Here is a 12,551-nt window from a genome sequence, read left to right on the forward strand (position 1 = left end):
ATGTTCAGGCAACATTCCAAAATTCTGAGTAACCAACCAAAAGCACTATATTTCCTTTTGGTTTCGGATCAAATATCCTTTGATTTCACTGTCAGAGAGAAGAATTTAAGAAGCACTTGGCTTCGTCTACTATGATAAAACTTATGCCTGTCCATTAAATAATAAGCATATGTTAAGACAAAGAATATTCATAATATTTTCATATATAATCAATTAACAGAGAAACACAATGTAAATCACTGCACTTTTACAAATGAACGACAAATCTAATGGATTAACTTTTTTTCCTGGTCTTATCTTTCTTTTTCTTATTTTTTAGCTGATTAAAATGGTTCTTGGCATTAAAACAGCTTCAGAATTAGTTTTAGGTATTTAATATATTGAAAAATTTTAGAGAATATTAAACATTTTTGGAAGAAATTACAAGTTTAATTGTGTGACGACTTTAAAAAATAGAAACAAAAATTATTTAATGGAAAAGTCATTCAAAAGCTGCCAATCATTAAGCAATAAACTCTCTTATATCAAAAACCCTACTAGAGAACTTCTTATGATGCTGAATAAGAAAACACAAACTATTTGACTAAGGTACTATCTAAAGTGACTTTATAATACTACTTTTATTTTGCATTTTTTTCCAATTTACTTGTATGAGCATAATCTCAGTTATCTTTGCTACTGTTTACACTGGGAAGAAATGTCAAAATAATGCTTTAAATAGAAAATTATTTCAATTAATTATAAAGTCTACTTTATAGTATTGCACAAAATCAAATTACATTAAAGATGAAGGTAATTGTACTTGAAAATACTCAATTTGGAGAGTATCAATACCTAAGCAATGTTATCTTACAAATCAATATATCTAAGCTTATTTTCACAAATGAGTATTCCATAAAAATGACAATAAAACATGTTCTAATTATGACTTACATTCCAGTAAAATATTATAAACAAAAAAACAAGTAATTTTTCAGTCTTAAAGTAATTTTCATATAGCATGTTGCATTTAAACAAAGTCAGATGTTTTTCATACCTCATGATAATAACTCATAATTCCTTGAAGGACCTTCTTTAAATTACTGGCCTAATGTGAAAAAAATAAAGAGATTCTTATTTCAGATTAATAAAGGTTATGCCAGCATGAAAGACAATAAAAACTTTTCCCTAATTAAAAAGGACAACAAAAACATTATAATAGAGTTCTATAAATACAAACACATGATGCTTTTTAACCATCAGAGATTTAATCAGTGTTTAGTTAAGTAGGGTGATTCTATTTAAAGTGGGCCACAATGAACTCAAGGGCCCACTTTAAAAATTTATACACAGGCATGTCCAGCTCCAGTCATGAGCAAGTTAACTGGGTTTTGATTTTCTCTCCTGTCACTAATAACTAGAAAATAAGACAAAATACATTAAACAATTGTTTCCAAGCTTTAGACAACAAGTAGTACAGAACTCTGCTTTCTGAAAGAACGAAAACAAACAGAAAATGAGCCCTACACTAGTATAAGCTTTCTGTCTTGAGGCAATTTTCAGACTACAGCATAGGGAGGTGGAAACCAAACACCAAGCCTGATGTTCTCACTGATTGAAGAGATAGACATTAGAAGTTCAGGAAGGCCTGGGCAGTTTGAATTTGCAGGGCAGACAGATGAAAAGATGGGAGCTATGGAATGAGCAAGCTCTGGAGATTTGTGTAAAATGGTTCCTTTGACTCTTTGGCTAAATACCAGTTTGCATGTGGATGGGTGAAACTGAATGTTCTTTCCGAAGAAATAACAATCCAGGGAACTATAAACTGAACCATTCCCAAAGATTATACAGGCCAAAAAATTTTTGAAATTCTCACTAGCCAGAATGAAGACACCGTGCTACATGCACAAAACATTCACTAAAGACCCCCAAAAGATCACAGCTTAGTAATGAGTCTTAGTTCTAAAGGAAAGAATAACTTTAGGTTTGCCCCCCACCACAGCCAAAAATAGGCCTTTAAAGGATCAAACTGATTCCAAGTACCTTAACTGCTTGCAAGAAGAAAATTCAACACTCCTCAAAAGAATATACTTAATTGGGAGGCTGAGGCAGGTGGATCACCTGAGGTCAGGAGTTCAAGACCAGCCTGGCCAACATGGCGAAACCCCGTCTCTACTAAAAATACAAAAATTAGCCGGGCATGGTGGCAGGTACCTGTAATCCCAGCTACTCGGGAGCCTGAGGCAGGAGAATTGCTTGAACCCGGCGGGGGGCAGAGGTTGCAACGAGCTGAGATTGCACCACTTCACTCCAGCCTGGGCATAAGAGCAAAACTCTGTCTCGGGGGCGGGGGGTGGAAAACCTTAAAAAAATCAGCATTCAATAATAAAATGCATAATGTCTAGCGTCCAGTTAAAAATTACTACACATGTGAAGAAGCAGGAAAATGGGGACCAAAATTAGGAAAAAGTCAATACACATGGTTCAGAAATGAAAGATAAAAGAATTGAGACAATGTTAAAACTTCTAGTTTAAAGATGTTCAAGGATTTGAACAAAAAACATGAATGTAAGAAATAGAATGTTTTTTACAATAAAGAATCAAATACAGACTGTCAAACTGGATAAAAATTTAAGACCCAACTATTAGATGTCTGTATGAAACACTTTCAATAAAAAGACATAGGCAGATTAAAAGAATGGAAAAAGAAATACTAATGAAAAATATAATCATAATCATTAAAAATCTGTAGTGGCTACATTAATATTAGAGCAAATTTGATTTCAAATGAAAGAATATTACCAGGGATAAAGAAAAGCATTTCATAGTAAGTGAATTCATTCAAGAACACACAAGAAATATAGAGTGTAATAAACTTAATAACAGAAATTCAAAATACATGAAGTAAAAAGCAAAAAAATGCAAAGGAGAAATCAATAAAATCGAAATCATCATTAGAGATTTAAGGGCTCTCTACAGAGTCTATACTATACTATACACATAGTATAATAAGACAAAATATCAATAAAGATATGGAAAATACCACTATCAACAAATTTAACAAAATCTATATTTATATAACAACTGTAGAATGCATGCTGTTTTCATATACACATGGAACATTCACCAAGACAGACCATAGGTTCAGTCATAAAATAAGACTCAATAAATGTAAAATAACTTCTTGATACAGAGTATGTTCTCAGATCTATTAGAAACCAATAAATAAAAGAAAGGCAACTGGAAAATCCTCAAATATTTTGAATTTGAATTGCCTACTTCTAATTTACTCATAGGTCAAAGGAGAAAACTTTACAAGGGAGATTACCAAATATTTTAAACTGAATGAAAATAAAATAACAGTCTGTCAAAATATGTGGGATGTGGCTAAGATGGTGCTTAATATTAGGGGAAAAAAGGGTTTAAAGTTGATTATTTAAGCTTCCACCTTAAGAAGTAAGAAAAAGAAGAACAGGTTAAGTGAGAGAAAGGAAATAATAAAAATCAGAAAAATCAATGGAACAGAAAACATAAGCTAATTCTTTAAAAAAAAATAAGTAAAATTGAAAAACATCCAGCCAGACTTATCAAGGAAAATAAGTTCAAAAGACACAAATAACCAATAGCAGGAAAATAAAAGGAAACATCATTAAAGATCAGTTATTAGCACATTATTAGCACAGTAATTCAGTTAAGGATTGTGTATCAACAAATCATACATCCTATATGAAACAAATGTCCTACAAGACACAACAAAACTGACTTAAAAATAGAAAATCAGTTTGGAAGTTTCTCATAAGGTTAAGCATATACTTACATAACTTAGCAATTCCACCCAGAAATTCGCCCAACAGAAATTAAATATGCATCTATCCAAAGATTCATATATGAATGTTTGTAGCTGTTGTATTCACAATAGTCAAAAATGATAAAAATTCAAACATCCATCAACAAGTGAATAGCTAAACAAACCACAAAATATCAGTCTAATGAAATACTACTTAGCAAACAAAGAAATAACTACTAATGCAGGCAACATGAATGAGACTCAAAAATTACAGAGTGAATGAAGTTAGACAAAAAGAGTACACATTATACGATTCAATTTATACAGAATTCCAGAAATGAACTCCATAGTGACATAAAACAGATCTATAGCTACCTAGGGCAAGGCTTGAGGTAGGGATTAATAGAGAATGGGCCTGAAGTGCATATTTTTGGTTAATGGGAATATTTTCTATTTAATTATGACGGTAGTTATATGAGAGAATACATGTGTTAAAACTCAAACTGTACACAATAAAAAGTACTATAAGTTAACTTGAAAAAAAGATTTGGTTAGCTTAGTGCTAATTTTAGGACCACTGTTTGGGTCAAGTGCTTCTCCCATTTGTTCTGCATACCTTTATTCTCCAGTTGTCCCCAACATCCTCTTTAATTCGACTTAACCAAGATTCGTTAAACCAAGCTGCATCACTGAAACAACAACAACAAAAATACTAAAGATGAAAATGTTTTTATTACACAAAAAAACGTTAAATAGAGCCAGCAGAGAAAGTTACTTTATGTCTCAAAGCCTATCCTTAATAACAATACTATTATTTATATAGCAATAATTTATCATATTAAGTTATTTAAGTCATTTGCACCTTCAATTTAACAAACATTTACTAAATATTTATTACTAGGTGCCCTGCTACCAGGAAGATGCAAAAGTCACAACCCTGAAGAGGTAAAAAAACAACATTTTAATGAGTGTCTACTCTGTATGAAGCACTGTGTTTGATGTTGTTCCAAGTTATTTCATTTAAATATGATGGCAACTTGGCAAATACTCCATTATTATTTCTAGTCTTACTATTTAGGGAATTGAGGATGAGAGAGTCTACGTAATTTGCCCTAAGTGATACTATTAATAGCACATGGCAAGGCCCAAAATTAATCTATTCAACTGAGTAGAATTAAGCAGAATGAGTTTAAATAAGAAGTCTACAAAGACAAGTTTAGTTTTAATGAAAAACAAAGTCCCATATTGATACTGATGGCCAAGACAAAGAATTGCTATACTAAATGTCTGTGTATTTAGTAAGGTTTTGAAGAACAACATTTGACAATATATAGTGAACTACATTAATAGACTATACTCCAAACAAGTATGTAGATGCTTTCTCTGAGTAAGGAATTGAGCAAGATTAATATGAAGATAATTTACCTTTTTGACTCTTAGAGAACTAGTTATTAAAGGAGAAAAGTAAAAAGCACAAATAACTACACTCAAAGGAGAACGTGATAAATGTTCTAAGGGTAAAACAACTTTAAAATCACAGAATGTTAAGGCTGGAAGACGTCTTAAAGGTCTCATCTAAGTTCTTACTTTACAGGTATGCCAACTAAAATAGGCGAAAAATTAAAGAGCTTCTTTTCCAAGGTTGTAACTTGAATTTAAGAATGCAAAACTGAAACCTTTCTGCTCATATGTTCTAAAACTAGAAGATAACTCTTCTGGCTATGATAACCAAAAAAAAAAAAAAAAAATGGCTTCACTATTTTCAATTCATTTATTTGGAATTTGTAATCATTTTTTATTCATAATCAACATATAATAATTGTACATAACCATTTTCTTTTGAGCAGATTAATATTAGTTGTGCTCAACTACTCCCAGATGCCAAGTCTGCAATTACCAAAACAATTTATCTAAATGTGTAAATGCTATACTGCTGACCGACCAGGTATTTACTTTAAGTGACTGAATGAATCGAGTTAATGAGTCAAAACTGTCCAATTCACTTTCTTTTTATATCAGATTAAGTAATAAAAAGTCCTAACCAAAAGAGTTATGCCAGTTGTGATGTTTAATGTTATGTGTCAACTTGGCTAGGCCACAGTAACCAGATATTTGGTAAAAACCCATCTGGATGTTGCTGGGAAGATATTTTCTAGATGATATTAACATTTAAATCAGTAGACTTTGAATAAAGCAAACTACCTTCCATAATGTGGGTGGGTCTCATCCAATCAGTTTAAGGCCTTAAGAAAGAGGCTGAACTCCCCCAGAGAAAGAGCAAATTGTGCCAGCAGATGGCTTTCCAACTCTAGCTGCTCTTTGAGTCTCTAGCCTGCTGGCCTACCCTGCAGAGTTTAGACTTGTCATCCTCCACAATCACATGAGCCAATTCCTTAAAAAAAAAAAAAAATCTCGGGCCGGGCGCAGTGGCTCATGCCTGTAATCCCAGCACTTTGAGAGGCCAAGGCGGCCAAATCACCTGAGGTCAGGAGTTCGAGACCAACCTGACCAACATGGAGAAGCCAGGTCTCTACTGAAAATACAAAAAAAATTAGCCAGGCATGGTGGCACATGCCTGTAATCCCAGCTACTCAGGAGGTTGAGGCAGGAGAATCGCTTGAACCCGGGAGATAGAAGTTGCACTGAGCCAAGATCGCACCTTTGCACTCCAGCCTGGGCAACAAAAGCGAAACTCTGTCTCAAAAAAAAAAAAAAAAAAAGAATCTGTCTGTGTGTGCACATGTGTGTATACTGAGACATAGATTATACACACACTCACCCTCTACTGGTTCTGTTTCTCTGGACAACCCTGACCACCACCCCAGTCTTCTAACTGACCCTAAAAAAATCCAAGTATATGATTCTATGCTATAATTACCTTTAGAAATTGGATCTAGATGTAATGTATTTTTCTCCAGTTTTTCCAAGATAATTCCTTTTGTCTTACATTCCTCCTCATCTTCCTTTCTATCTCAAATCAACTTTAGCCCAGAGAAATACTTTCTAACTTAGTAAAAATATATCTCCTGCTTTCTTACACACAAATTCACCCTTCTCAAACAACTATAATCGCAGTCAACCTTTTCCACTATTAAACTTGATCTCCAACCTCAGAAATCTCAGGGCATCTCTTTTTTTTTTTTTTCCTTTTGCACTGCAACCTCTACAACCTCTACATGCCTTAGAGTCTTGGCCCCCAATAATTAGCTCATTTTCTTATATTTCCCAGAACTTCAATAACACTCAAGGGGTATCAAATAAGAAAGGCGATACAGGACTAATGAACCAAAATATGGTCCAATTATTTTCTAATAAAACTAAGTAAGAATTGCTACGTTTTAACTCCATCCAGGGTATTTATCTTCCACAGTTTTACCAACTGAATTCAGGTAGTAAGAAATACCTACTAGTTACTACAAACAATAGAGTTGTGTCGCTTCAATGTATACCCAGGGCCTATTCTTGAAATATCCAGAAATCTTCTCTATTAACCCATCAAACTGTGGTCATATTTTGGACAGTTGTATATGAAGTATAGATAGATGTTCATGTAAGTATGTCCATGGATAGATGTCCATAGATGGATGTCCATACTTAAATGGACATCTATCTATACTGTACACATAACTATCTACATTTTATGTCCATACTTATATGGACATCTATCTATACTTTATACACAACTGACTTTCATTTTATTAATACTCCAAAGTAAAAATCCATTGGGATGGCTTCAATACATTTCAATGATTACAGCTGGTTGGGAGCACTGAACTTGGAATCAGACTAAACTGATGCAAATCCTAGCTTTGTTATTTACTCATCATTTAACTTCCAAAAGCAATTTCAACTTCTTATACCTCTGTCCTCTTGTATAAATTGAAGGTAAAAATAACATCTACCTCACTAAACTAGTAAATTTTAAATGAAAGAATGTCAAATGAGTTCTACAATGATGCCTTTATTTAGTAAATATTCAGATGTTGGCTATCATGGTTTATCATGTTAAATGCTCAAATATCTGCTAAATGAATAAGCAAATAAATGCATGATTCTTAAGGTCTCTGAATATCCTACATTCTCTGTCACATTCTTCTCCCTCTTGCAAAAAAAAAAAGTTTAGTCAAAGACAATAGGAACAGAGAGGTTAACTGGTGCTTAATGTGATGAAGCTAAGCCTTTCTTTTGAAGATATGGCATGCACTATTTACAGTTGTTCTGTACTATCAAAAAAGATATGTTTAAGTCCTAACCCCTGTGAACGTGATTGAAACAAGGTCTTCATGTATGTAATAAAGGTAAGATCAGGTCATAATGAATTAGGATGGGCCCTAATCCAATATGTCTGGTGCCCTTATAAGAAAAGAGACACAGAGGTAAGATGACCATGTGAAGACAGAGTAGAGATACGCTGCCACAAACTAAAGAATGCTTGGGACTACCAGAAGTTGAAAGAGGCCAAAGGAGAATCGTCTCCTAGAAGCTTTGGAGGGAGCATAGCCCAGAAAATAGCTTGATTTAGAACTTCTAGCCTCCAGAAGTGTGAGAGAATTGATTTTTGCTGTTTTAAGCCACCTTGTCTGTGGCACTTTGGTACAGTGGCCCTAGGAAACTAATACAGTTGTATAGTTTTTTCCCATGTGTTTTTAAAATAGCTGAAGCTTCTACATGCATTTGAAAAAGAGAGTTATGTGCTACATATTCAAATTGAAGACAATGATTAAGAAACTGTAGAACCCTAGCAATAACTCCATGACTCCTCATGTCTAAGTTAAACAGTTTAGACACCATTTTATAAAGATATTACTATTTGGAAAAATATCTGCCTCAAGTAAATAAAAAAAACTGTTGGTTAAATTTTGCTACTTCCTTAAAAAGCAGAATTTCTCTTCTTACCTTCAGTAACAATTTTGGTATGATAGGATGTCAGCCACTATAGTCATCAATGCAGTATGTTAAAAATTATAACATATTTGAGCTGGGCACGGTGGGTCACGCCTGTAATCCCAGCACTTTGGGAGGCCGAGGCAGGTGGATCATGAGGTCAGGAGTTCGAGACCTGCCTGACCAACATGGTGAAACCCCATCTCTCCTAAAAATACAAAAATTAGCAAGGCGTGGTGGTGTGCGCCTGTAATCCCAGCTACTGAGGAGGCTGAGGCAGGAGAATCACTTGAACCCGGTAGGCAGAGGTTGCAGTGGGCCGAGATCATACCACTGCATTCCAGCCTAGGTGACAGAGCAGGACTCCATCTCAAAAAAAAAAAAAAAAAAATTATAACATATTTAAAGTGCTTTGAAATGTTCAGAGACATATGGTAAAATTAACCTTTTAATCAGAATAAGACATACTGGTCCAACTAGGGAGAAAATGTATGCTTTATGTCTCACTATCCAGGATCCAGACTTCTGAAAAGTTCCAAAACTAGAAAGGAGTGTAAAAAGAAAAATAAATAAAAAGTAGCCCCTGGATGATAAGGAGGCTCAGACACGTAAGAACATATAAAATCGAGTGAATGAAGCAAAGAGAGAGGGAGAGAGAAAGAGAGAGACATTTAGGGTTAATTTTAGGGTACTGGCCATTTGTTAATGATGACAGAGAATTTCTGATTGACTATTTTATTTTTCCTGCAGAAAAGCTCTTAGAAGACTGTTACAGACAAAAGAAAGAAGAAATAAAGAAAAAGCACAGAGAGGGAAGATCAGCATTAACAGCATAATCCAACAGACCATGGAAAAATTAGCTAAAATTTACTGACTCTACTCTAAACATCAGGTCCAGTGCTAGAGCATAGGAGGTCAAAGAGCTATATGCATCACATCATGGTAAAAACAGGTTTCTTTTGATTGTATTCTGGCATAAAGCTATCAAAGCCCACCAAAACATATAGAAAGGACAGCTCTGAATGGGACTGTTGAAATGAGTGAATGCATACCAGCCTTACATTCATACCAACCACAATGTTGCGCATCTACACCAATATTCACAACATAGCATGATGAGAAGAAGGCAAGGCATAAATTCCAGTGACAAAAAACAATGATGACTTTCTCAAATCATCAGAAAAGAACTATGTCCAGAATGCTTGACTCCGATGAATTAAATCATTTCGAAATCAATTAAGATATAAATAAATAAAACATTTAAGAAATATTTTTAAGACAGAATGGGAGTAAGGTATATTTTAGAATAATTGTCACCTCCTCAAAAGTTAACATGTTAGTTAAGTTTGTCTTTCAAAGTATTAATCATAAATTAACCATTAAATCAGTCTATTCACAAGAGATCATTTTGAAGATTCTAAATAAGTAGGATTTTTATATCATTTTAATTGTTTTTCTAAGACAGGCATAGGACTTTTGCTAATCCATCTAAAGGGTTTTCAATGTAATTCATGGCAAATCTTTACAAGATATTGGTGACAAATAATCTGACTATAAAACAGTGAAGCAGAGATAGGATTCCGGTCTCAAAGTAAGCTAATATAAAGTTGTTATAATTATTAATTAATAAATTGTGAGTGCGGAATTGGCCTTGTTTGTCCTACTTAGGGTACAGCTCATATTATAGACTGTAACCCTAACCCTTACACAATGTTGGCAAATATTAGGAGAAAAATGGATTTAGAAACTTTTGATATTATATGATTACATAAAATGGGTCCAGCCTAAACACAACCACTTTATTAAAGTTTTCCAGTACCTGTGACTTCAAATTTCTTTAATTCCTTATTTCATTATTGGTGAACTCATATTAATTCAGAAATACACTTTAAAACTTAATACTTTGAAAATTTTTTTTCCAAATCCAATATTTTATGCTTCAATAATTTCTAAGATAATAATTTCCATGCATGGATACCTTAAAATGACAACAGTACAACCAAAGAAAACACCATAAGCAATTATATCATTAACTTGTTTCTTTTATAGTTTTAAAATAGTGTGAACATGCTCATAACAAGTTTAAAATAAGTTAACTTGAATAAATAAGAATCCTGATCACATATCCGGTTAAGATGTATCTCTATGAACAAGCCAGGAATAATGAGGTGGTAAACTTTTTGTTCCCTAGCTGCAAGAATGCCTTGGTGCCATATTCCTGAATATGTCACTGGGTAAGATAAAGTTGCAACAACCTTTGGAATTCAAGTCCAAGTTTTCTTCCTTGGTATTTATTGGGTTTACAATGCTTTTCAGGGAGAGTCTGACCACTACTCACATTTGATGAAGAACTTGTGCCATGGCAACTCCACTAGTCAGCTGTTTGACATCTTGACAAGGTGAAGCAGTATTGAATGTCTGCAGCTAAAATGACATAAAGCAAATGATCTTACTGCTTCTTTTATACCTACAAGGTAGCATTACAAAATACAAACATATATTGAAAACAGCTAAAAAAAAAAAAAAATGGTCCTGTTTTGTTTAAATGTAGACCCAGACAAACAAATGGAACTATGCTAATATGTCTGTCTCTATGGCTGTGTAAATAAATATTTTTATTTATAAAAAGAAACTAAGCATTTCACAAAATCATGCCTAAGACATTAAAACACATTGATGCCATGCATAAGTAATACATAATTTGGAATAATACAAAGCCAGGTATATAACTCTAGTCTTGTGTTTTGTCTATATTTAGCAGAACATCAGAAAAATAACTTAACCCAACATTTGCAATTTAAAATTTCACTCATATCATTTGATAGAAAAACAAAGGCTAGAAATGTCAAGTCTAAAGCTACTTACAGTTTATCCATGAGTTCTGAAATAAGACTTCTGTTTCCTATCTAAAAGTTGGCCTTACGTCTTGAAGAATCAAGGCCTATCTATCATGTCAAGTTGTTTCTATCTATTTTGGCTTTAGGTATACTAACTTTTCACATATATCTGTTAAATATTCATGTACATATTGAAGAGAAGTGGAATAATCTCTTTTTACAATAAGCAAATATGAAATAGAAAAAAATTTAGAAAGCAAATTACATCAGAGCAAAAATGGATCATAAACTTTCTAGAAATGTAATCTCAACCTATAAACACCTTAAGTTAAATATACTATGATTCTCTTTTCCCACACATACTCACCCATTTCACTCTTCACTAATAATTTCTTAGTTTACCATTTAACTATCTTAATCCAATAAAATTCTCTCCCACCATAATTCACTTTTAATGGTTCTGCGTATTTTCAGAGTTGGCAACTGGAGCTTCAGACCTCCATTATCTAACACAACACAGATGAATGATACCGGCAAACTAAACCTAGCCAGTTACTTTCAAAGCACGCAGGGACACTTTACTAAGCTCCTACGCTATGTGAGACACTGTGGTACATGATGGGGCTACAAAGGAAAATCACCAGGTTTCTACCCTTAAAGCTTCAGTCAAAAGGAGAGGAGAAAAAGACATAAATCATTTCTAGACAATATGGTAAGTCCCATGATTACAGTATGCACAAGATGTTCTGTAAAAAATGAGTGTCAACTAATCTGATTAGGGTTTGTATTTAGCAAAGACTTCTTGGAGACGATTTCTAAATGGAAGGTCTGGAGGGAAGAGTAGCATATTTTCTAAGTAAAGAAATAGTCAAGGAAAAAAAGCTTCAGGAAATAGGAATATGATAAAAGCACAGATACATGAGAAGAGATATTATTTTTAGGGAACATGCAGTTCAGTATCACTGGATTTGCAGTGCAAAGGCGGCTGGGGAAGGGGTGACAACCAACAGGGTTAAAGAGACAGGACTCCAAAGGGCCATGACAAGAAGCTTGGACTTATTTTA

General features: G+C 33.7%; 1 protein-coding gene across 4 annotated transcripts in view; it reads right to left on the minus strand.

Moving 5' to 3' along the window:
* The window catches only part of HOOK1 (hook microtubule tethering protein 1), a 63,420-nt gene that overhangs the window by 45,308 nt on the left and 5,561 nt on the right, over positions 1-12,551 (minus strand). For all 4 annotated transcript variants that reach the window (XM_058430663.1, XM_032136832.2, XM_058430664.1 and 1 more), the window contains exons 2-4: positions 10,989-11,074; positions 4,383-4,455; positions 1,037-1,087 (exon numbers count right to left, since the gene is read on the minus strand). In XM_058430663.1, coding sequence (XP_058286646.1) covers positions 1,037-1,087; positions 4,383-4,455; positions 10,989-11,011 — 147 coding nt within the window. In that variant the 5' untranslated portion in view covers positions 11,012-11,074. The remainder of the gene's footprint in view (positions 1-1,036; positions 1,088-4,382; positions 4,456-10,988; positions 11,075-12,551) is intronic.

The sequence above is a fragment of the Hylobates moloch genome, unplaced genomic scaffold (genome assembly GCF_009828535.3).
Source record: "Hylobates moloch isolate HMO894 unplaced genomic scaffold, HMol_V3 SCAFFOLD_18, whole genome shotgun sequence".
Lineage (NCBI taxonomy): Eukaryota > Metazoa > Chordata > Mammalia > Primates > Hylobatidae > Hylobates > Hylobates moloch.